At 39.6% G+C, this 26,018-nt stretch overlaps 1 protein-coding gene across 1 annotated transcript; it reads left to right on the top strand.

Moving 5' to 3' along the window:
• The first annotated feature begins 6,758 nt into the window (after positions 1-6,758).
• Positions 6,759-23,956, top strand: LOC131217149 (uncharacterized). The gene is made up of 15 exons (XM_058211939.1): positions 6,759-6,979; positions 10,427-10,506; positions 10,689-10,806; positions 11,300-11,478; positions 14,792-14,874; positions 15,070-15,254; positions 16,138-16,199; positions 16,425-16,533; positions 16,661-16,771; positions 18,098-18,217; positions 18,706-18,826; positions 20,818-20,974; positions 22,667-22,739; positions 23,408-23,535; positions 23,677-23,956. The coding sequence occupies exons 1-15, from the start codon at positions 6,820-6,822 to the stop codon at positions 23,797-23,799; spliced, it is 1,809 nt and encodes a 602-aa protein (XP_058067922.1). The 5' UTR covers positions 6,759-6,819; the 3' UTR covers positions 23,800-23,956.
• Positions 23,957-26,018: the final 2,062 nt, after the last annotated feature.

Below are 26,018 nucleotides of genomic sequence, written 5' to 3'. Positions count from 1 at the left end.
GCGCGTTTATGTAGCTTCATCCTTTTCCTCTACTCGCTTCTATTTTTTCAAACTTAAATTTTAAGAGTTTTTGCATGAAATCCACACCATGTTGTCTACTTGCATTAAAAGCATTTTAAGTTTAGCAAATCTTCGTGCAAAAAAGGCATAGCCACGTGGGCACCATTCAGAGGCTTTTGGTGCAGTTGTCATCATCTGTCATCAAATCAAATCTCGTAAAGAGATAACAACCTTATCTTGTCAACCATTTGTAAATCCGGTATAACACCCACTTTGTTTGTGCCTACCTCTTTTAACCGTGTGAAGATCTCATAAAATATGTAACATGAGCAGCATTTGACCAATTTTAACCCTAGTAGGAATCTGCAATCTCCTTTTAACTCTTCAACATAGTTAGCATAAAAGATAATGCTAGGAGTTGTGCCATAAGGGCTCAATGGGGCTCATTGTGATGAATGTGTAACATTCATGTTAAAATATTAGTTAAAAAATGATAGAAATTTAAAGCTTTAGTGGGCAACATATTTGAAAAAAGGTTGGGATAGGTCACCCACTATTGAACACTTCTCTCTGTCTCTTAGATTATAAATGTGCTCGTGTAGCCTCACCCTTTTCTTCCATCTCTCCTTCTTGTCCCTTTTCTCTCTAAGGGCTTGTTTGGATACCACGAAATAAGTTACTCTTAGATTCTTTGGAGTCGCTGCGCCTCGGTGGTAGATTCTCTGGAGTTTCAATGCAAAGTCACAAGTTTGAGCATCCTTGTGATGCGAGTGTGCCCGCAAGAGTGTGTGGGGGGTGTGAGTGCATGTGGGTGTGTGAGGGTGGGTGGGTGCGTGTGTGTGTGTAAAACAAAAAATATTTTTTTTTGGAATAAGCAAGTTTGGTTTAAGATTAATTATAAGTAACTTTTTTTCTTAAAAGTAATCACTTCAGCTTAGTAAGTAGAATAACTTACTACCAAACACTCCTTAAGTATATTGCACCTGCATGAGCTCTAATTGCGTCGTAATAGGAGGAAAGGGACAAAGGAAAGAACTTCAATCCCCTTCTCTAATATATATATATATAATGTATGTATCTATCACATTCTCTGTGTGTGTGTGTGTGTGTGTGTGTGGTCACTAGGGCTGTAAATGGTTGGGTTTGGGGTGGGTTTAGCCAAAACAAATTTATTCATTTACTAAATGAGCCTGAGTCCATTTTTAGACTCAGACTCTTTTACAAAATGAGCGCATTTAAGTCCAGTTTGAATCAACCCCATAAGATCCATTTGTAAATGAATATGGGTCTAGTAGAGGAAGATCCATCCAAACCCATTTATAAATGAGTCGGATTTAATATGTCTGATTAAGAAATATAGAGACTTATAAATTGATTTGGGTCACCTTAATTTTATATCAAAATCAATCAATATCTAATAATAATAAAAATTAAATTTAACAACTTCTCGTAATAACAAAAATGCAAATAATGGCATAGGTAAAAATCAGAATGATAGAGATTATTATCTTTACTTAGTCAATTGCTCCACTTTTGGCATGATGTGAATTTCTCATTTTCTCGTGTTACTTGTCAAGGTGTGCAAGCATCTTTGCCAGGTTTAAGATAAGGTTTGGATGGGTCCAAGTTTGGTTGAGTCCCTTGCAATATAGATCAGACCTGCCCATTTACTAAATGGGTTCGAGCCTAGTCGGGTCAAACTCAATATAAAAGAAACCAAATTCAGACCATCTTAGCAACTAGGTCTGATCTTGGACCCAAACCCGTACCATTTATAAAAAACAGGTCGGGTTTGAGTTGGATATAAATGGGTCGAGTTTGGGTATCTCATAGGGTCTGCTAACCCACCTACGGCCCTAATGGTGTGGCTGGATGAAACGGGCCTCACCATGATATTTAAGTTAAATGGACCTCACTCACCAGGTCAGTCCCTGCATTTTAATTGTAGTACCAAAAATCGGCTTGGTTTGTTATTCTTTGAAGGGAATAGTTTGAGAGAGGGAGGCCGACCCTTAAAATACTTCCACTCTTAATATTTTCAGGGACCGCCGTGATGATTGCATGAAATCCACTCTAACCATTACATGACATACTAAAATTAATATTAAGGGTCCAAAAATCAGACCTATTCGTGTTTCAAGTGGGCCACACCAAGAAAAACAGTTTGGATGGTAAATGTCATCTCATATATCTTTCTAATCTTATGGTCAAACTGAATCTACGGTTGTGGTTGGTTTTCCTGCACGAAGCCTAAAATTAAGTCACTCATCTAACGGTGGGAGTGGATTTTGAAAGTGCATGACAGTGGGGCCCACCTGAGATGGACCACCTCTTACCTTAAATTTAGGATAAATTAGGTACCCTCGCGGATTAGATACTGACAGGTTGAGTAGCGAGACTCGCTACTGAAGTGACGTCACCAAGTTCTGTGGACCCCACTATGTTGTATGTGTTGTATCTACAACGTCCATTCATTTGGAGATATTATTTTAATGCATGAACGAGAGAACGAGGCAGATCCAAAACTTTATTGGACCCCACCACAGAAAACAGCGGGAAAATTGATGCCAACCGTTGAAACCTACCTAAGGCCCACCATGATGTTTTTCGGCAATCCAACCTATTCAAAAGTTAAAAAAGACATTAAAGAAGGGAAAACACAAATATCAGCTTGATCGAAAACTTTTGTGGCCTTTAGAAGTTTTTAACGGTGGTGTCACTCTCCCCACTGTTTTCTGTGGTGGGGTCCACTGGAGGTTTGGATGTCACTCATTCTTTACATCTTACCCTAAAATGATCTCTCCAGATGGATGGACGGCATGGATACAAAACATACATCATGGTAGGGCCCACAGAACTTGGTGACGTCACTTCAGTAGCAGTCTCGCTACTCAACCTGTCAGTAGCCAATCCGCGCCCCATAGGATGAGGGGCTAAGCATCCTTCAGCGACGCAGCCGTTGATCTGACGGACCCTATTATGGATAGAGGACTTATAATGTTTTAGGCTTCTGGCTATTCGATCTTTTGGCCATTTTTTTTTTTCTCAATCAAGTGTACATTTTTAAGGTACTGACCCTTCAGTAGATCAAAATTTCACGGCATCTTCCATCCATAGTGTGGCCCACCAGATCAATGGTTTCGATCACCAAATCATGGGCATTTGTGTAGGGATATTATGGTAATTTGACATCAAATGAGGTGCAAATGGTCGTCATCACATGCAAGATGCATGGAGTTGGCACTAGGAGTGCACATCGAACCGGTAGAACCGTGGAACCGGACTGGAACCGACCAAACAGACCGGTTTGAACCCGGTTCTAGAGTGCATCGGTTTCGGTTTCGGTTCCAAAAATTAAAGAACCGTTTAGTTCGGTTTAGTTCTGGCTTGGGGGTATGTAGAACCGAACTGAATCGTGATCTAAATTGTGGATCCGATCCGAGGAACCAAACCTAGAATTGTGAATTTATAATATATTTTAGTTGTATATTTGACTCATAATTTATGGTTTATAATGCACCTTTTGATTGTTTTTATAAAAATATTTTTTTCACACAATATACAATATCTAAACCATTCATTAAATGGATCACAACGTGAGTGGACATTGGCTAAATTATAAAATAGAACATGCAATTGGGCTGGATTATAAAAAGCCCAGAACCATTGAACTGATCCAGAACTGAACCAGTTTTCATGGTCCGGTTCCGGTTTGGTTTTAGGGTGCTAACGGTCTGGTTCCGGTTCCAAAAATCCTAGAACTGTAAGGATCAGTTCGATTCCGGTTTCACCCCGGAACCAGACCAAACCGAACTGTGTGCACCCCTAGTTGGCACAACGAAAGTGCTTGGTATATGGACCGTCCTGATCCAGAGTTATTCCTACCTCCTATAACACACGCAAGTATGACAAAGTGTCACACGTGTGAAAGATTCAGGCCATTCATCAAGTGGAGACCATCATGAGCATGCTTTGACCTAGTATCAGATGGCTCAAGGGCACACCTTTAACTGCATTATCTTCCTAGCCGTCTACGCTCAGGCAGCAAGAGCAAAGGCTAAGATCAACCCATGGCGGATATTTTTGGTGCATTTTCCATCCATATTGGGTCCTTAAGGTGGCAATGGGCTGGGTTTGGCATGGGCCATGCTAGGCTCGACCCAGATTGATAGTCAAGATCCAAGGCCACAGCTGGGCCTATGCTTGCCATGGGGTTAGAACAGCAGGCCCAAGCCCAATCATAAAAGATTTGTCTGGGCCCGGGCATAAGCTGGACCAGACTGAAAATTGACAAAATTCTCGTTTCCTACATGAATTTTACTTCAAAATGATGAATTGGAAGTATTATATGGGCCATAAGCCCAAGATCACGTCAGAGTGACTAACATCGATTTTTAACCGTTGATTTACATGGACAATGTTTGGATAGCGCAAATTGTTGTATTAAAGTAATTATGATGATGAAATCGATAATCTAATAGTTTTGAGATATCATCAACGGGCCATGTGCCCACGGATCCATGGTGCCACATGACTCCTTGAAACTTTTATATGTGCACATATCAAACTCTTATTTTTGAACTTTATCTAGACTATGTGTGGCATGGTTGTCAATGACATTTTGGTTCATTTGATCTAACCAGGATTAGTTGAATCTAAACCAATTTAATTAATAAATAAGAGTCATACCATAAAAAATAATGTATACCCTTTAATACATATAAATTCATTTATAACCCATCCAATTATATGACAAGTTGTTTGGATGATCACCACAGTAGAGTGTATTTGTTAGATGAATCTGGGTCCTTTAATTATCATAAGCAGAAAAATTCTGCTTTCCTGGGTTCATTTCATTACTGACCTTGTCAGCACTGCTGCATTAAATCAAGTTTGTGACAACGTGGTCTAATTAAATTGCCATAAGCATGGTTTTACTTGGGTCTTTGCTCTTGCTCGGGTGGCAGACTCTCATGAGTTTCAACACTCAGTCAAGGGTTGGAGTGCCCATAGACGGTGAAATTCCAGAGATGCTCACTACTGAAGTGACATTACCAAGTTCTGTGGGCCCCACCATGATATATGTGTTGTTTCCACACTATCCATTCACCACCGTTGAAACCTTATTAAGGTTGGCGCATAGGAGTTTTTAATGGTGGGCTTCACCGTCTCACTGTTTTCTGTGGTGGAGTCTACCAGAGCTTTGAATCTTACTTATTCTTTGGCTCATGCCTTAAAATTGTCTCTCCGAATGGATGGACGGTATGGTTACAAAAGATCATGGCGTTAAATCCTTACTTCTACTACATTTTAGAGGAAAGAGCTAATAAATTAATGAAATAGCACATGCAAGATGTAGTCGTTGTTCCGTCGAATAGAATTTCCCAGAAAATTTGCCATAAAAATCTCAACAGAATAAAATATCATTCTAACATAAAAAGAAAAAAAAAAAAAAACTTTCCTAGCTACTCTACTCTAGATCCGGATTAATCCAAGGATGGGCCATGCCCTAAAAATCTTGCAGATCTTTGCTTCGATCATGCGGTAAGGATAGCCTATCATCCATGGACTGGTAGAATGAACGGTCAGATCCCATACGCTTCTTGTTGCGGTGAGATGGGTACAATCTTGCACACCTGTGCAATATCCCACGGTTCAGATCCAATTTACACGTGTCCCTACCTGATGACCACCACCCAAAGAAACATCAGGCCATAGCATGCTCCAAGCGAAAACGGATTGGCTACTCCCCCTGCCACCACCCAATGGCTGATGGTCAGTGATCTATGGGCCCATCATGATGTATGTGTTTCATCCATGCCGTCCATCTATGTTTTTAGATCATTTTATGGTACGAGACAAAAAATAAGATATATAAAAATCTCAAGTGGACGACATTACAGGAAAGAGTGTTGATTGAACACAGACTGGTAAAAGATTTTTTGGGGCCATAAAAGTTTTGGATCAAGCTGGTATTTGTTAGTTCCCTTCATCTATGTCTGTATGACCTAATCAACCGATTTGATGTCAAATAAACAGTACAGTGGGCCTTAGGATGATTTTAATGGTGGATATCCAATCACTCTTGTTTTCCTTTTCCTGTGTTGTGGTCCACCTGAGATTTATATCTGTCATTTTTGTGATCAAAACATGAAATGATCTTTAAAAATGGATGAACAGCATGGATGAAACAAATACATCATGGTAGAGCCCACACAGCACCGACCATCAGCCACCGGGCTGGTGGCAGGGGGAGTAGCCAATCCGTTCTCCCTGGCTACACCTCCCGTTCATTCCTCCTTGCTCCGTCCTCGTTTTGCCTCTATCGCGACACAGGATCCAGGGTATGTCGCCACCCACCGGGACCCACGTACTGAGATAGTCCTACACGTCCATGTTTCTCTCACCACCATAAACAATCTATTTTTACGTATTAATGATCCTAACCTTCGATTTTTATAGTTGAATCGTACCCATTCAAAATTATCTTTACATTGCTCTAATTTCATAAAAAAGTGGTTTTGAAAGTCGCCCACAACTTCATTTCCTTATTATATATAGTTTTTATACAATGATTTTCACAACATGAACGGTTCCGATCATCGGAACAGAAATCAAGTGGGCCCCAGTGTTGGCGACGTACGCTAGAATTGAGTCACGACAGAGGCAAACCGAACTCCTATCTCATATCCGCAGCGCGCAAAACACATCTCTCATTATCACTAATCCAAACATTAATTGCAATTAATACCCCAAATCAAATCTCTAACCAAAAAAAAAAAAAAACACAAAAGAAGAAGATTGGGAGACAGAGAAGAAATGTCAGCCGCAAGATCGTGGCCATCTGCCTTCGGAGAAACGACGCCGCTGCTCGCTCGAGCATCTTTCCGCAGCTCCTCCGCCTCATTCGAGATGACCGCATCCCCTGCCCGTACGGCCTTCCTCGGTGTAGACGTCGGTACAGGCAGCGCTCGGGCAGGTCGCAATATTTTCATTTTTTTAAAAAAAGCAACTCGTCATTTTATCGTCTACTTATCTTCAATTTCTCTTTATCTGTGATTACAATCTCGTCATTTGCTTTTTATTTATTTATTTATTTACACTTCTGCTATAGGAATCGCTTTCTTCGTTTGTGGTGCGTTTGGTTGCATCAAATATTATGATATTTTGTACCAAATATCATGAAATTAGACTGATTAATCATGAAATATCATGATATTTGGTGCAATCAAACACACCCTTATTGTTATTTTATTTTATTTTTTATTCTTACTTTTTGGAATCTTTGCATTATCTTTATTGATATATAAGCCCAGCCTTTTGATTTACATTCTCCAATTCTTTTTATTTTGGAATTGTGATAGTACACTTTTTTGTTTCTTGCATGTGTTTGAAGTCACTGTCTCTATTTTATTTTATTTTTTAATTTTGATGTTTGAAACGGTTTATTAGTTGGGATTTATGATATGTAATTGTATGTTATAAATGCACTGTTTGATTTTTATTTTATTGGTTTTTTTGGGTGTTTGATTTTGTGGTTTTATTGTAAGATATTGTTAGATGATGTGCTTATAAAAATTGATGTTTTATTATGAGATATACACCCACCCTTTTGACTTCATACTGCCATTATTTTTATTTTGGGAGCTGAGATAGTATAGTTTTTGCTTCTTGGAGGTGTTTGAATTCACTCTGTGCATTAAAAAAAAAAACTTTTTTGGTATTTAACTTGGCTTTTTAGTTGGGATTTATGATATGAAATTTTATGTTATAAATGCAATGCTTGATTTTTTAATTGGTTTATTTGGGTGTTTGATTCTGTGGTTTTATCATGAGATACTTCTAGACAATGTGCTTATAAAAATTTCTTTTTGAAAGGTGTGCTTATAAAAATAATGTTAGATGAAGATACGAAGCTGTTGCGTTTGATAGTGTTCAAGGGAATCAACCTCCTTAGAATTTTGAGAAGAAGAAAAAACAATCCTTCAGTCTTTGAATTATGTCGTGTTTGGATGAATTTGACATTTTTTCCTGTAACAATTGTTAGGATTTGTTTTGGGTTCATTCTTGTAGATTCATGCTGATTGGGTCAGTTTGTGATCAAAGCAAACTGTTTTCTCTTTTCCAACCCAGCAATGGGACAGGCAGGCACACCTTTCGGTGGTCTAATTTTTATATTTGGTGGGCCCCATAATGGGATGTGCTGCACCCTCGCATCTCGACCATCAGATGATTTTTCCTGCCATTTGATACTTGGCTTGGGAATTGACAATTATCACCAGTTGTCCACATTTTATAGCAGTTACGTCAGATAGTTGTGATCACCAGATGTGGGTGACTTTTAGGTTATCTCCTTTCGAATGGGTCCACCATATGAATGGTTTGGATCACCAAAAGGTTGTCTTTCCATGTACGTTTTGTTGGGGCAACCAATGTGCTTGATTGAACAATCTGTACCCTTGTTGTTTAGATTTATTGTTAAAGGGGGCTGTAGTGCACTAGATTCATGAAGTGTCACTGATGTGGATTATGATGATTTTCTTTGATCCTGATCTAATCAAATAACATCAATTTGTCAGACTTATGCAGTTTATAACGGCAATAATATAACACACACTGCCCATTGATCTTTCTTTCGAAAAAGAAAAATAATTAGACACCTTAAGTGGGTCCTAATCCTAGAAACCATATCATATAGCTATGGGTATGAATACTTGAATCCGACATGGGGCAAAGATTGTTGCACCCATCAAGCCGCCCAAGTTGATTTAGACTGGACTTTAGCAAATAATAGGACCATGTAGCTGGATATAAATTGTCATATAGTGGGAAATTTAACGGATTCTATGAATGCCGTGTTATATTTTCCATACAAATGCCTTCTACTGAGAAGGATAGAACTCAAAACGTCTGGCAAATGTAAATATGTGCAATGTGCAATTCTGAGAAATAAAATACGAACCTAGAAGTGTCACACCCAAATCTGGGGAGCATCAGAATCTGCTACATTTCTGACATGGGTACTTTCTTCTTTTGGAACAATATGTGAGAACAGCCTAGAAGTGTTTATACACTGAGCCTATCTCTCAAGTTTCAACCAACATCTTCTCAAACCTTTGTAGATTTGATGATCCTCTCTGCAAGTCCAGGACTCCAGGGACTGAAAGAAGCATGCATGCGTCTCATGAAAATACACATGTTGCTTTTGGGTCTGCATACCGTTTTGTGGATTCTAGTGAAGAGGCGATGGTGTTAATCTGAATCTCTACTGCTTCCTTCTTTGATCTCTTGTCAGTGAAGTGGGGTGGGTTTTCAAGCTAAAGGTCTCCCCTGAAGATAAGGGATGCGTGGGAGAATTTCTATAATTTCTAATCCCCACTGGCAATGTCTTTTCATCATTCCCACAAATAAGGGCCTGTTTGTATATAACAATGATTTTAGTGGAACAGTTACACCAAGTAAACCGTCCTCGGTGTTTGGGGCGACTCATAGAATGGTTACCTCCTTATACTGATTAATTTTTTCCTGCTTTTTTGGGCCAAATTCCTGGGCATTGCTAAGCCCACACAAGTGTGCAATAGAGCTCATGTACATGCTACATGTTTGCTAGCATGACACAATAGGTCCAAGATCCAATCCATCCATCAGAAAGAAACCACTATTTTGATGCCCTAGCCCAATAATCAAGTTGATTTACTGGTCAGGTTGGTCAGTTTGCAAAACAAGTGTATGGCTTTGAAAAACTTGGCTGAAGTTTTCTAGCCCATTCACTTGTTCCAATATCGGGGCGCACACCCGTAGTGGACCATATTTATTATTGGGAAACATGTAGGTCGGACCAACCTAATGAATGGGTCGGATCTTGGACCTATCGTGCCATGCTAGCACGTGCGTGGTGTGAACATGAGCTTTATTAGACCTACATGTGCGCTTAACAAAGCTCCAAATCTCCATCAAGATAAGAATAGGTGGGACCTGTTCTTCTTAAGATTGCATTTGGCAGCCTGCTGCCACCAGCTCGTCACCCAAACGCGACGTGTGTGAACCAGATTACACGATCACACACTGTGCTCTGACTTTCTTGACCATCATCTCTGTCCGGGGGCTCTGCCATCTTGTGACAATTCTCTTCAAGCTCTCTTCTTTTCTGGAGGGAAGAGCACATGCTTGCAGCCCTGTCTATGTCAGATTGGCGGGTAATTGAGCCAGATTGGCAGGTAATTGAGCTTAGTCTGGTCAATGTAAATGCTTAAAATATAAGCCATGTTTTTCTATCCAAGTCTTTGATTCATGAAATCTGGCAGCTAAACTGTCATATTCCTGTGTAATTTAGTTTCACAATGTTAATACAATGTGTTATGCAGGTATTGGATTTCATTAAACCTACCACTTGAACCTCTTACATGTATAAGGTTGCTTGATGCAGGACTCTTTGATGAGCAAGGGAGACTTCTAGGATCTGCCAGTAGCCCCATACAGATATGGAAGGATGGTGATTGTATTGAGGTAACAAAGAATCTAATTCCTATGTTCCTAATAATTGTTTTTGAACATACTGTACAAGTCTTCTGAGAAATCATCTAAAGTATGAACTGGAATGCTGTCATTGGTTGAATGTTTTACTCTCTTCTGGAAAATTCAAAGATGCAAACTAAATTGAAAGTGATGATTTTTCCTTTCCAAATCAGCAATCTTCAACAGATATCTGGCATGCAATCTGTGCAGCTGTCAAAGCAGCATGCTCTCTAGCAAATGTTGCAAGTGAAGAAGTAATTGGTTTGGGATTTGCAGCTACCTGTTCTCTCGGTTCGTGAACGAATGCTCTACTATTTGATATGAATTGTTGATTTCTAAGTGTGAGTAACTATTGGGTCCTGATGCATCAGGAGGTGACTGGTGTGCTGATGCACATATTCCACACAGGTGGCCTTAATGATCCAGTGATCCAGACTGTTGATATGATGGATTCCAGTGTGAATGGAGGATGCCCCAAAAATCTTCCAGGGGAAGTTCATAGACAGTTAATATTTGGCCTTTTTCTGGAACTGTTGCTGTATTGTTTCACTTATTATTTCTAGGCCAAATGTTGAAGGGTTAGGATCTTCCTGTTTTGAAGAACTTTGGGGTATACCCATTTGTGGTGGGATCCATAAAATGGTTGGGAGCCCTCTTATATTGAATGGACAAAGTAGGATGCCATTCAACTTCTTGATTCATTAGGACTAGCCAATGCCTCTCTAATTATTCTCAGGCAATCACAATGTTAATATTAGCTGTGAAAGTTGGTTTCTGTTTGCAGTTGCTGTTGATGCCGATGGCTCTCCCGTTACTGTTTCTTGGAGTGGTGATGCTAGGAGAAATATTATAGTGTGGATGGATCATAGAGCTGTAAATCAGGCAGAACGGATCAATGCCTGCAACTCACCAGTACTGCAATATTGTGGTGGGGCTCTCTCTCCTGAAATGCAACCCCCAAAGGTACTTATAAAAGCCTGTCTGATCTTTTCTCTAAATTACCGATCCCATGCTGTTGCTGACATGATAGAGATTGTTTTGCAAACTTGGCATTGTCTTAGCCTCTCTTCCTGCAATTTGGAGTTGACTTTTAGATGTTAGATTGGCGTAAGTGTTGCAATCAGCTGTCCACTAAACATCCATCTTCATCTTTTACCTTGGCTCTTGGAATTGGCCATGACAGAGGCTCACGTTGACATCACTCCCATGCTAGCAGCCTAGCACTGTCCCACCAATTCTCGGCTCCCAGCCCAATTGTTACATGCATGCCTATTGCCTAGAAGGATGAGCAAGTGTGGTCATGGAGGGGCAATTTTAGTTGCAAACTGGAATTATCATGTTGTTGAAGATGTGGGCTCCAAAAGCCAACTTGTGAATCCCACGGCCCACCTAGGGGGTCATATGTGTTGGATTGTGCATAGAGACTTTTAAGAGATAAAGGATCCTTTGTGTGGTTCTGTTGTTGATGTCTTAAATATGTCAGTAATAAGGGTCTGTCGATGCCATCGACAGACCACTCGATGCCATCGACAGATGCTCGATCCCATCGAGAAAATCTGGGAAATTCCATGTTGGTTGTTGGAACGTTTTATTGTTGCTACTCAATGGCATCAAACGACAGATCCTCAATGGGTGGTTGATGCCATCGAAGGTCCCATCGAAGATGCGTGTTGAATTGCGCAAGTGCGTAAGTTGTTTCCTATTTTGGTTGTAACACTATATATATATATATATATATATATATATATATATATATATATATATATATATATATATATATATATATATATATATATATATCAAGTGGAATCGGGATTTGGGAGAGAGAGAGAGAGAGAGAGAGAGAGAGAGAGAGAGAGGTGTTTTAGGGCTTTCTAAATCATTCCTAAGGGTTCAAGGGCATAGCTAGGGCTTATGAAGTAGATTTGAGGCTTATTTGAATCGGTAAGATCCTATCTTTTGTAATTTCTGCTTTCATAGTGCATTACTCGTTGTTTTGTGCTGTGGTTTTTTCTCGAAAGGGTTTTTCTACGTAAAATTCAGATTGTTCTTGTTTGGACTTGGTTGTGCGATTGTGTATACTTTGCTTGATTTGTCTCTGGGTGTTTTCGCGGTTCCCAACAGGTTCTAGCTTGATTCTTTGGAGTCTTTACTGGTAAAAGGATCCTCCTTTTTTGTGTAGTTTTCAAGTTGGATTCTTTCCCTTGCCTTTAGGAAGGTTTTCTAATAAATTTCATGTTACCTCTCAAAAAAATTTAGTAAAGATTTTGAGGAACTTTATGAGTCTTCTAAACTTAGGTCTCTCTCTCTCTCTCTCTCTCTCTCTCTCTCTCTCTCTCTCTCACTCGCACTCTTTTAATCAATTTTTCCTTCAATGATAGGCAATTTTAAATCAAAACACAAACAAAGAGATATAAGAGACGGGGGCAAGAGCACCTCCCACAGACCTTTATAATAGAGAACCCCCATTTTTGGACATTCCATTTCTTCCATTTTACATCCTTTAAAGAGGGGAACCCCCAATGACCATTAGATGATGTACCCCCTGATTTTATGGAAAACCATATCTGCTTTTACTGTTATATGTTAAAGTTTTTGTCATTTTGTTCTTTCCAAAGCTCCCAATATATTGCCAATTCCGCCAACTTCCATAGAACAAACCCTCTATTTCCTAGCTCTATTCCTCTCCTTGGTAGCAGAAGGGACACTACCGACGTCAGCATTACCCATGTCAACCCGAAGAGATTGAGAACCTTCTTCCATAATTAGGAAGCAAACTCATAGTTGATAGGGAGATTAATTAATTGAGTTCTCCACTTTTACACACAATAGACAAAAAATTGTAATGTTACATAACGGCCGTTATGTAACGGTAATGGTCATAACCGTTATGCATCACGGGGCCGAAATGGCCATAACGGCTGTTACAAAAAAAAAAAAAGAAAAAAAAAGAAAAAAAAGAGCCACAATCGTCCCATACAGTCTAGAAACAGTTATTATTATTATTATTTTTTTCCCGTAACGGCCTGTATCTGAAAAATAACGGCAATGGCCGTTACGGCCACTGTTACCATTATGGAACACTGTGGTAACTATCATCTTTCTTTTTTTTAGCTAGTCCACGGTAAGTATTTTCTTTTCATTTGTAACCATCCAAAATGTAACTGTTTTTGGCAGCCCTCAGAATCGTCAACGGTCAAACATGAGCCATAGGTTAAGCGTGCATTTCCTACCTCCTTGTTTCAACATACAATTCAAGGATTTAATTGTGAATTAGCTGCTTTTGTCAGCATTTCAATGCCACTTATCACCCTGCTCCGGGCTTAAGAGTGCATGCTTGAAGCATCTTGAGGGCTGCTAACAAAGTCTGCCATTTCCTCTTCTGATAAATTCCTGCTTGCTTGTGGTGATCATGACTGTCCTTCCTCTTGTCAACTTATATACTGAGATACCATCTTCTCTCAATCTAGAGTGACGCTGTATAAACTGCTAAAAGTTTCACACAAGGTTGAAACTCTGCACCTCAGGTCTTCCCAAGATCTGTTACGCTTGCCATACCAATTCCATATGACATTTCTCCCATAATTGCCTTCAATGCACCAGAAGCCTCGTGTAACAAAGTTTCCTTGGTAACCCATCCTCCCTATCTTGGCTTTGGTGTGGAACCACCATTGTTAGTGGGAATTTCAGTCACCTAAGCTAACTGACTAGGGTTGTCAACTGGATCTGCATGGATTGGTTCAGACCTGGATTTCGAACTGGTCGGCCTGACCCAACCTGCTATGCAGGCCATTCAAAATTTTCATTTTGCTTGACTTTGCATGTATCTGTCCCACCGAGAGCCATATTAGTGAGCCTTACTCACCAGAGTAAAACTTGATCACCAGATCCTGTATAGGACAACAGTATGGTCATCCCTTTTAGGATCCCTTCATATATAACCCATAAGATACTTATAATGATCCCTGTCAGGTGGGGAGCCAGCCGTGAAATTTTTTTTTTTTGAAAGGTAGCCAGTCATGAAACTTTTGCTGACCAAATCATGAAAGCTGACCCCTGTAGCTGGGACAAAGCCATGATGATGATAATGGTGGCGGCGGTGGTGATGGTGATGATGGCAACAACGACAACGATGCACTATGACGTTTTGAATTTTGTCCATATTCATGTCTTTGAGGCTGCTTGCTTTTCATGATTTGATTATATGTGCTTAAATACAACAACAACAATAATAAAAAGATATATGATTAATACAGCTTCACAATATATTTTGCAGCTTTTATGGGTGAAAGAAAATCTGCAAGAATCTTGGTCCATGGCCTTTAGGTGGATGGATTTGAGTGACTGGCTGGCATACAGGTAGTGCACTGTAGCTAAGCTTCAAACATTTTCCCCTGCCAATAGTTTTTGCCTTCTTCGTGTTGAATGTGCACTGATTGTGAGAAGCATTTGGTCATTTATATTAGATCTTTTCTCACTGAGGAGTCAGTTGATGCGTTTGTCCAGCTGGTTCGTATCTAATAGATTTATCCTGGTTTCCTTTCACCTTCCTAGGGCAACAGGAGATGATACGCGGAGTCTATGCACAACAGTTTGCAAATGGACTTATCTAGGCCATGCACACATGCAGAAAGATAATGAGAAAGATTCCCGAGATATGGAAGCTTGTGGATGGGATGATGTCTTCTGGGAGGAAATTGGATTGGGAGACCTTTTTGAAGGAAATCATGCTAAAATTGGTATGCTGCATCACATGCATTCATTTTCGGTGCACTATGGTTATTTTTATCGTGTAAAGCAATGTTAGTAGACTCATTTCGTTATGTTTGTTTAATAGCATTGAAATTTAATCTTTTTCTATGCAATCTTGAATACAAAACACCACATGGCAATCAATTGACACTTCATCTGCAGATGTAGAACCACTACATCTTTCCTGAAATGCTTATGGTTTTGGGTACACAGAACATACCAAGAAGCCATGGTGATGTTGGAGCAACATATCAAAGAAGTATTCCCTTCCAATCTGTTCTTCACTTCTTTATGTCGGGCATTTGTTCCCTTTGCTTTGATGTATATCATTCCTCTTTCATTAATTAACTTTTCATTATTTTGATGAAAATTCCAGTTAATTGATGGGAGGCTTGTAAATACTCTTGAAATGTAATTCTGCTAAGTCAGCTCTAAAGATTTCCCGAGTAATTATTTAGATCTCATCAATTCGTTTATGGTCATGTTCCATATCATTCAAAAAATAGAAGAAAGTAAAAGAAAAAAAGTCATGTCCCATATATTGGTTCCCTTTATACCAATCACATAAGACTGTATATTCAACCCGTTTCCTCTCTGGTAGCAGTTAATGGATGACTTTGCTGTAACTGTCATGCTAGCCTGCTTTCAAGTATTCACATATTATTTCCATTTCAGCAGCAGTTAATGTATGACTTTGCTTTAACTATCACGAATGACTGTTTTTAAATAGTCATTATTTTTCCGTTTCATCAGTGTTTAATGAGTGATATTGCTATAGGCCTATAACCATCACAAAAGACTGCTTTTAAATATCCAATATCTTTCCTTCTCAGCATCAGTCAATGACATTGCTATAATTGATGCCAACAGGACGAAGTGTTGCATTTCCTGGCCATCCCTTGGGTTCTGGTCTGACACCCACTGCTGCGAAGGCAAGAAACTTAGTAGTGAAGAATTCACATTGATTTCAAGTGGCGCTCCCTTGAGGTCCATTAACACAAGACAAACCCTTGAGGTCCATTAACACAAGAAAATGTTTTTACTTCCCCCAAAAAAAAGCCCCTTTTTACTGGGCTTCTAAGGGTGTCATGTTAAATTGTGAAACTGACTTTCTGCTTTCTCATTACATTATTCTTAAAGGGTCTTTGAATTTTCAGGATCTAGGTCTGTTAGATGGAACTCCCGTTGGAACTTCATTGATTGATGCCCATGCTGGCGGGGTGGGGATAATGGAAAGTATGCCTGTATCAGAAGCTGAAGATAATGGTCTGTATGGTCTATCTTTTTCATAATTTCAAGCACTTTGACCTGAAATTTGTTTTCTCATTTGAAGAAACATTGGAAAAAACCAACCGCTCACCCCCCTCATTTGAATAAACATTGTTTGTTTCAGAGGATGCAATATGCGAGCGTATGGTTTTAGTATGCGGAACGTCTACTTGCCATATGGCCATTTCACGGAACAAGGTGTTTATTCCAGGCGTGTGGGGACCATTTTGGTCAGGTAATTATAACCACTTGACCAGCATTTAGCTGACATTAAGGCTATAATTATGTTAGTGTGTGTTTGGAAGTACCTTGGGAATTGATGTGAAATGATTTTATTTATTTATTTTTTCATGTGCTGCATGAAATGAAAAGGAAAAAAAATGTTGTTTTCAGACAAGCACAAACTAACAATCTGCCTATTTGGGTTTTGGTTTCCACACCAACCCAAATCTTGGTAAGTTAAATGAAGTAAACATCATATGTTCCCCCCACATTTCATTTTTTGGTACTTCCAATTGTTTCCTTAATCTCGTCATTATTGTAAATCAGCATAGCCATCGTCCTGTTCTGACAAAATTCCTAAGGCCCCATCTTCCCAAGGCGTTTGCTTGACTAATGGGGGGGAACAAGGTGGTAACTTTGGATAATCTATGCAAAAGGAAGCTGACTTTTCCGAATGCTTGTCTGCTTTGTATTCAAGACGCAGAATCTGTGAACCATCTCTTTATTCATAGCTCTTTCGCAAAGGAAGTATGGGATAATTTCTTCACCCTATTTGGGGTTTCATGGGTATTGCTAGGCTCTATCGAGAGTTTCTTCTAGTCATGGCATGGTGGGGGTACCGGGAAGTTTGGAAGAAAAAATTGGCTGTTGAGTATGTTAGCGGGGATTTGGGCTTTGTGGCTAGAAAGAAATGATCACTGTTTTAAAAACTCCAAGGCGAAAGCTTCAAAGTTGTTCAATAGGGCTAAATGTTTTGCTATAAGTGGGCAGTAGCTTTGAATGTTTCTGATCTTTTCCCGGTCATGTAACATAATGCGGCCCGGTGCTGTATATTGGTGTTTCTTCTTCTTCTTTTAAATTTTTTATTTAATTATAAATTTTGGCTTTGGCCTTTTATTAATGATACTGTCAATGTTCAAAAATAAAAAGAAAAAAAAAAATAATCTCAGGGCCTCTCTTCAAGTCCTTTTAGGTCCTTCAACCCTTACTGAAGTACCCTTCTTACTGGGGCAGTCTCCGATTTTTACTTGTATGTTTAATGGCCGACAAATCCAATGGCTTGCTCCCTGCCATCACCTAGTACACATTTTCCCTAGAATGTTGTAGGAACTCAGGTTTCATTTTCAGTGGCATTTTCATAGTAACTTGAAGATGCAAGCTACTGTTCTAGGGACATGCAGGAGCATATAACAACCAGCCGACCATGGTTGTAATTGTAGTTTCATCATGGCTTTGTTGTCCTTTTTTTTGGGGGGGTTAATTGTACTGACAGTATAACTATTCAGCATTTGGGAATTATTGACTGTTGATAATAGGGCTATTTCTTACTTATATTCAGCCATGGTGCCTGAATACTGGCTCACTGAGGGTGGACAAAGTGCTACTGGGGCCTTGCTGGATCATATTATTGAGAACCATATCGCTTCTCCTCATCTTGCTAATCGTGCTGCTTCTCAGCGTAAGTTATTTTCTTGATCTTGATTATTTTTACGGAGCTTTACTAAGTGCTCATGCATGTGCGATAACACTGTGTACATGCACATGTCCCAGAATGGAATGATAGGTCCAAGATTGAATCCATCCATCAGAATGAACAACTATATTGATGCCCTATCCCAGGAATCAGGTTGATCAACTGGTCAGGTGGGCAACAGTTTGCAAAACAAATGTATGGCTCTGAAAAACTTGGCTGATTCTAACCCAACCGCCTGTTTCTAATATTGGGTACTGCGTGCTGAGTGGACCAGATTTATTTTTAGCAAAACATTTAGAAGTCAGACTAAACTGATTGATGAATGGGATGCCGTGCATATTTGCCATGCTGGCACATGTATAGTGTGTACATGAGCCTTGTTGCACACACGTGTGTGCTTAGCAGAGCTCATTGTTAGGATATGCATCTCACATCAGCTTGATTACATCTTTTTCTATTTGAAAATCTGCCAGGTATTTCCTTGTATGAATTGCTGAATAGGATATTGGAATCAATGGCGCGTGACTCGAAAGTTCCTTTTGTTTCTGCCTTAACTGAAGATTTACATGTCCTTCCCGACTTCCACGGAAACAGGTAAAAAGTCGATACATCTGGAGGATGAGATGATGCATGCAATGGATTACTTCGTTACTTTCTAATGGATGATTTCTGTGGACTTGCTTCCTTTATACACAGCCTGTCTTTTTTATTATTTACCCAAGTTTAAAGGCTCTAAACTGACAAGATGAATTGACCAATTTCTCAAATTGAATCGACCAAATACTTGGGAAAAAAAGGTAAGTTGACAAGTTTCTACAAAATAGTTTTAGTTAGACCCTTTATTTTTATAAAAGCTAAAAGTCTCTATCTAGATACCTACATGCATATATGCATGTTGTGTGACTTGTCCGTGTTTGGGGAATCATATATTGTTAATAGACGGAGATTAATCTTTTTAGAAATGGTAGACAATCTTCGAAAGAGACGGATGATTTTGACTAATGTATGCTTGACGAAGAGTCGGTAGATCATCTTTTTCTGCATTGTCCTTTTGCAAGAGAAATATGGGAAATTTTTTTCAAAGAATTCGGTATTGCTTGGGGAATATTAGGATGTTTGAAAAAAAAATTGGGCTTGGCATGGGGTGGCATTGGGAGGAAAGGGAAGGAAATATGGAAGATATCCTTGTTGGCAGGAATCTGGATGGAATGGGAGGAGAGAAACAATAGTGCTTTCAGAATAGGAGTAGACGGGCAGCGGATGTAATCAAAAGGGCTAAAACATTTGTATTTGGAATGGGCGATAGCTTTTAAAGCAATAGGCTAGCTTATATGGTTTTTTTCAATCTTTATTTTTATTTTTATTTTTTGCCCTCTTTCTGTAAATTGTATTCTTTTGGCCTTGACCTGTTGATAGTAATCATCACCTTCCAAAAAAAAAAAAAAACTCTTTAGAAACAGGCAGGAGAGATGAATGTCTACTTAAAGTAGGTTCTAAGCTAGAGGTGAGTACTTGTTTAATATGTAGAGAATGGAGCAACCACTTCACAAGAAAATTGCTTGTAGCTATTTTTAGGTTCTCTAGAGCTTGTTTTGTACCTATTTTTTAGTGGTTGGTTCATAAATCACAACTGATTCACATCCTCATTGGGAAACACATCTCATCACCCCAAAGGAATTGATGGCCTGTTTGCCTCATGATTTTGAATATCCATATCGTGTCAGCCACTATACACATATTGAATCTGTGGCTGTATTTTCCAATGCCGATGCCGATTCACCCACCCATATTAGTTGCATGGTTATATGCATACCAACATCCATTTTCTTGAATTTTGTTACCTCTCTCTTGTTTTTCTCCCTTCTCTTCATTTTCAAGTTCTCAAGCTTAGAGGAAACTTAGAAACATATTTTCAGATCTATATGCCTATTTGGAGATCAAAAACACAAGATTTGAGGATGAATTTTTGGAATCAAAATGAAGTGGACCGTTTTGAGGAAATCAGAAAATTTGTTAAACCAACACTTTCTTTTTCCATATTTGCCTTTTGTAGTAGTGTGCCATAATCTTCCAAATCATATTTGCTTTTTGTTCGATTAGGGCCTATTTGGTTGATATATATATATATATATATATATATTCCTGAATTTTCATGCTTTAAATCATTTTTCCCGATCTTTGACCATGAGAATTGTGGTATTGGATTCAGTTGGGATTACATACATGCATGTATGATAACTACTTATAATAGTTTGGTGTTTGTTGCATGCATCCACAATATTTATCATTTGTAATATAATCACAGATCTTTTAATTATGGATAATCCGTGGTGATGTTTTCGGGCTGGGCCAATATGCCTCCTAAACCAATATTCAGAACTTTGTTTTGTGTAGGTCCATCTAATACCTTTCAAAAAAAAAAAAAGGAAAAAGAAAATAAGAAAATAAGTTTGTCCATCTAATCGCTTTAATGCTGACAGCTTCTGACAATGTGGGCCCTAATTGATGATGGGCTAACAATAATCCTCCTTTCTCATATTATGGTTGTGAAACATAACATGTGATTCTGTTTTCTGATGCCTCAGGTCTCCCATTGCAGACCCAAAATCAAAAGGGATGGTGTCTGGTTTAACACTTGATACAAGTGAGAAACAGCTGGCCCTTCTATACCTCGCCACAATACAGGGCATTGCCTATGGAACACGCCACATTGTGGAGCATTGCAACTCTCATGGGCACAAGGTGAGCATCTATACATCATCCTACATTCTTGACAAATCCATTTTTTAGTAAAATTTTCCAGTTAGGAAAGTTGGATTGTATATGCATGAAATATTTGTAATAATTTTAGTGTCTTCTTTTTTGTGTCCACATCTAGTTACTTCCTCTTGGTTGCACCGAGTTCATCTACGAAATTAGTATGAATTTATGCTTAAATTTCAACAGTCTGGTTTATATTTTGGGTTAAAGTGAATTTTCTAATACTGGGGGTTTCGTCAAAGAGGCATGCTCCAGTGGTAGCGGTTCCACCATGGCCTTATGGTGGCACCGTCCAGTTGTGGGGCCCATGTGATGTATTAACCCCATCCAACAGATGTGTCGCGTCAAAAAACACCTAAGACCCAATACTTATCCTGATCCAAAACTGGAAGGGGCCACAACATGAAAAAACAATTTGGAGGGAACCCACCCTTGAATTTAACAGGGGCACACCTAAGTCATAAATAGACTGGATTGCACATACAAACATGCACACGTACACACGATAGGTCCCCCACTCTAATCAATGGTGGGTGTTCCCTCTCAACATGTTCCATGTGCTGTGGGCCACGTCACAGGGCCCCAGGTTCCAGTGGTACCAGTACCACTGGAGCATGCCTCTTTGTCAAATATCTGAGACATAATTGAAAACTTTGCCTGCAAGCAATGTGCCAGCTGTTCCCATGTGCAGATAGAGGTGAAGAATTTTGATGTTTAGCTGGGAGAAAGGACCTTTTTTTTTTTTTTTGGTTGGAAAGGTAACAAAGAATTTAATTAACAAAGCACCAAAATGGTGCAAAAACTATACAAAGGAGAGGATAAAAACAACTCGAAATTACAGAAAAAAAGTAGAACTTTCTCCAAGCAATCTAGGGCTGAAAGTTGGGCGGGTTTAACCTGACCGACCCGACATTCGGTTGGGCTCGGGCAGGATGTATTGGGTTTGGTCTCGAGCTTGGGATATATAAACACCAACCCGATAAAAGTTGGGTCGGGCTTGGGTTGAGGTCTCGGGTTGCCCGACCCAACCCGAACCCGATCGATCTATAAGTTATAAATTATAATTGAGTGCAGATCGTCTATGTTGAAGGCACAGGAAATTCTAGTGCCGTTGGGTATCGTTGGTCCACACCATTTCTGATGACTCAAGCTAACAAGATATGCCAGATTTCTCTCTTCCAAACAGATTGCGTGCTATACAACACGACTTTTAATGGAGTAGTCCTATATTTTAGCTTGTTTGTTTAGAAAAAATGAAGTTCTTTATGATAAATAAGTACATATATAATTAATAAAATCATAGGTACAAAAAATAAGATGTGTATTGAAATATAATTGACTAATGTAATGACGAAAATATTAGCATCTATCCACCCGACCAACCCGATTGAGCCCGCTTGGGTTGGGCTTGGGTTGAGAATTCGCAACCCGAGGTTGGGTTAGGGTTGAGGTATAGGAACCTTGGGTTGGGCTAGGGTTGAGCTCCAACCTGACCCAACCTGCCCGACTTTCGGCCCTAAGGCAATCACAGGGGTTCCTGCCCATTACAAATATGATTGGGAAACCAGGATTAATAAAGAAGGCTCCAAATATCTGGGACAAGGCTATGATGATGATGACAATGATGGAATTTCTTTTACATGATTCCATATTTCCTTTTGTACATCTGTGCAGATTGACACACTTCTTGCTTGTGGTGGACTTGCAAAAAACCCGCTGTATATTCAAGAGCAGGCTGATATTGTTGGTAACCTCCATCTCTTTCTACTTCCTATAACTCTTATCTCCATCTTTATGTATGCATGTATGGAGAACTGATCGCCTTTGAACAGTACTGCATGAAGGCATCCATGTGGTCTGCTTCAGGTGAGCCTCACCTTCATGTGTTTCTCACATTTGATCCAACCATCAGATGCGTCACCCAAATTTAGGCCTGGGGCCCAAAAAGCTGCCCAATCCATGATTCAGGAAGGCAGCACGATAGGAAACAGTTCGTAATGGGACCTCCAGCCTTTATATTTCATGGGGCCCATCGTAGTGTATGCGACATCGACTTTGACCATCAGATGCATCCCACCATTTTAGGCCTAGGGCCCAAAAATCAGCCCCATTCATGATCAGATGGGCCACACCAAGGGAAACAGCTGGAAGAACGGACGTTGCCCTGTTCACTGTTTCCCTATGGTGTGGCCCTCCTGAATTATGGATCAAGCTTATTTTTGGGCCCTAGGCCGAAATATGGGACACATCTGATGGTCAGCTCGCATGTGAGAAACACATCATGGTGGGCCCCACCACAAGTAGACCGCATGAATGTCTTTTGTGGTACTGCTTGCAGATGATCAGTTTTCTGTCTGTATGTATGTGTATGCATGCATGTATGCGCATGTTTGAGGTCTGAATTATGATTTACAGGTTGCTCTATAATCCTCCCGAGAGAAAGTGAGTCTGTTCTCTTGGGTGCTGCCATTCTTGGTGCCGTTGCTGCCAAGAAGTATTCCGGCCTCCGGGATGGTATGAAAGCACTCAACGCAGCTGGCCAGGTATACAATTGATTCACACCAGATTAACATTTACACTATCAATTCTTTAGCCGTTTATACACACCCATGGCAACGATTTTTTCCAATTGAAATGTATTGTCAATGGTTCCGGAAATCAGTGATTAATATGTATTTCGACAGGTTATTCATCCATCCAAAGACCCCAAAGTGAAGTGTTACCATGACGCCAAATACCGTGTCTTCCGGCAACTCTACGAGCAGCAGCTCTCACACCGGTCGATCATGACTGAGGCATTGCAATAGAAAGGTATAACAACATGATGAGCATGATGCTCAAGATGCGTGCTTCTAATATAGAGAAAATCATGGAGACTCGAATCATTTGGAAGTGGTGGCCGGTTACTGTTTAAAATGTAAATGGTGTGATTTCTTGGAATGAATCAAGGTGCAAATTCATAGATGAATAAAACTGCCATCTGCACTAAAGGTTTTGAATAAATGAAAAAAAAAAAACTAATGAATGGCGAAACATTATCTAGATTCTACAAGTGTCTTTTTTCTCTCTTGTTTTTGTTTTTTGTTTTTTTTTTTGGCCCCACAATCATCTCACTAATCTCCTGTTTATGAATGGCAAAACAATATCAGGATTCATTTTCTTAGCTGTCTATGTAAGATCCTGTTCCATCCATTGTGGAGGCCATTAGATCAGTGGTCTGAATCACCATACCATGGGTCCTCAACGTGTATGGGGTCCTGCCCATAAGTCAAACTGTTAACTTTGGGAAGGCGTAAAACTATGGTTCCACTCAAGATTTCCATCTTTACATCAGTTTTGCCCACAGATGTTGCTTTGGAGTCGTTTAATATATATATATATATATATATATATATATATATATATATTTGATGGGTTGATTTCATGATGAATCGTAAGATAACAAAGATTGTTCTTATCAATTATTTGATAATCATTAGTCCTAGTCTTAGTATTTTTATTAATGTTGGTCCCAGTATCTATATTGGCATAGGCATCAATATCGATATTCTTTCTAAGAAAAAAAATGATAATTCTCCATTCCAAATATTTTCTATCTGGATTTTTCCCGTATCAATGATAGACGCTTCCCCTGGATAATCATTAATAGCTATACCCCTCGGTACATAAAATGATTTGGGTTTAGGCCTATTGTAATTATATGGAATCTCATATTCTACTCTAACTAGGTGGCATGTCAGCTGTGCTGGCTAGGGATGGAAATGGGTTGGATAGAACTGTGGGTTAACTTGCTCGATGCCCTTCATGGGGTGGTTAGAAATGTGTTCCATTGAAATAAATGGCCCAGGCTCAGGTTGAACCCTTACTAGATAAATTTTGTTGTTGATTCAAATTCAAGGAAAAGACGTGCATTTATTCCGGGAATATTAATGGTACATAGAAAGATATCCATGTATATTCTTTCAATGAAAGATTTCATAAAATATTGCCATTTACGTATTAATCGGGCACTTCTTTTTGATATCTGCCAAATATGTTTCTGTGATTCTGATCTTTTATCATCACGACCTGTCTCATTAGGAACCCATATAGCTTGACAATGGGTCAGACAGATGACCCGTCCTGACCTGGCCAACCTGTAGAAGGCGACGAGTATTGATACATTCACGTGATGCATGTATCTATTAATTGTGCAGGGCTGGCAAATCTTTAGCCCATATTCCACTCTTAATACTTTTTTGCAGCCTTGCTTTGTTGGGTCAGGTCTGTTGAGCTCGACTCTATTACAATTAATTGGATTGGGAATGAGCAGAAGCCTGCTGAATATTAAGTGGGCTCAGCCTGGCCACAGTGGAGAGGTCCATGGGTCCAGTTCAGTACGGAATTCTTGGACTGTTAAATAGGTCTGGTTTGGGCAGACCCTGACCTGACCTGAAGCCAACCCATTGTCACCTTAGTGCCGGCCTAGCCCGGCATCGCCCAATGAATTTTTTGATGGTGGGTCCAGTTACCACCTTGTAGCAGCAAATCCTGCCAGAGTTCTTAATCCTTCTTCCTCAATGGTGGGTCCAGTTACCACCTTGTAGCAGCCTGGAGTTCTTCCACTACCCATCCATAGGTGGCCATTCAGGTCCATATTCCCAATCACAGTACACATTTGCCACATGTACTACAAACTGCAGTTCATTATGAGTGATACAATACTCCAGCAGCTTATGATACTTGATATGGAGGCACTCAAAAATTGAAAACATGGCATACAGTAACTAAAACTGAACTGACCAAATTCAGGGGCCCATTGTCAGTGTTCCAAAATCAGATTGATTCCACAATAGTAACCTCTGATTCATAGATGCCTGTGTTGAAAAAGGACCATTGGATATATTTCAATTTAACCATCCAATAAGTCCTGAGCAGAAAGATGCTTAACATTCAGACCCCATTCTATGATAAGACGCTTAGCCTTAGACACGACAACCCCAGCCGTATTGGAACTGGGACATGAATTGAACAGTTTAATTAAGTA

This window comes from Magnolia sinica, chromosome 10, assembly GCF_029962835.1.
Source record: "Magnolia sinica isolate HGM2019 chromosome 10, MsV1, whole genome shotgun sequence".
Taxonomy (NCBI): Eukaryota; Viridiplantae; Streptophyta; class Magnoliopsida; order Magnoliales; family Magnoliaceae; genus Magnolia; species Magnolia sinica.
Note: the sequence above shows the minus strand (reverse complement) of the source record. Positions and strands in the feature narration are given on the sequence as shown.

Excerpts from the sequence above, each read along its gene's own strand:
- LOC131217149 (XM_058211939.1), top strand. The coding sequence starts at position 6,820 with ATGTCAGCCGCAAGATCGTGGCCATCTGCCTTCGGAGAAACGACGCCG. Across the intron at positions 18,218-18,705 it reads TAATCGTGCTGCTTCTCAGC|GTATTTCCTTGTATGAATTG; the intron begins GTAAGTTATTTT and ends AAAATCTGCCAG. Across the intron at positions 18,827-20,817 it reads CCCGACTTCCACGGAAACAG|GTCTCCCATTGCAGACCCAA; the intron begins GTAAAAAGTCGA and ends CTGATGCCTCAG.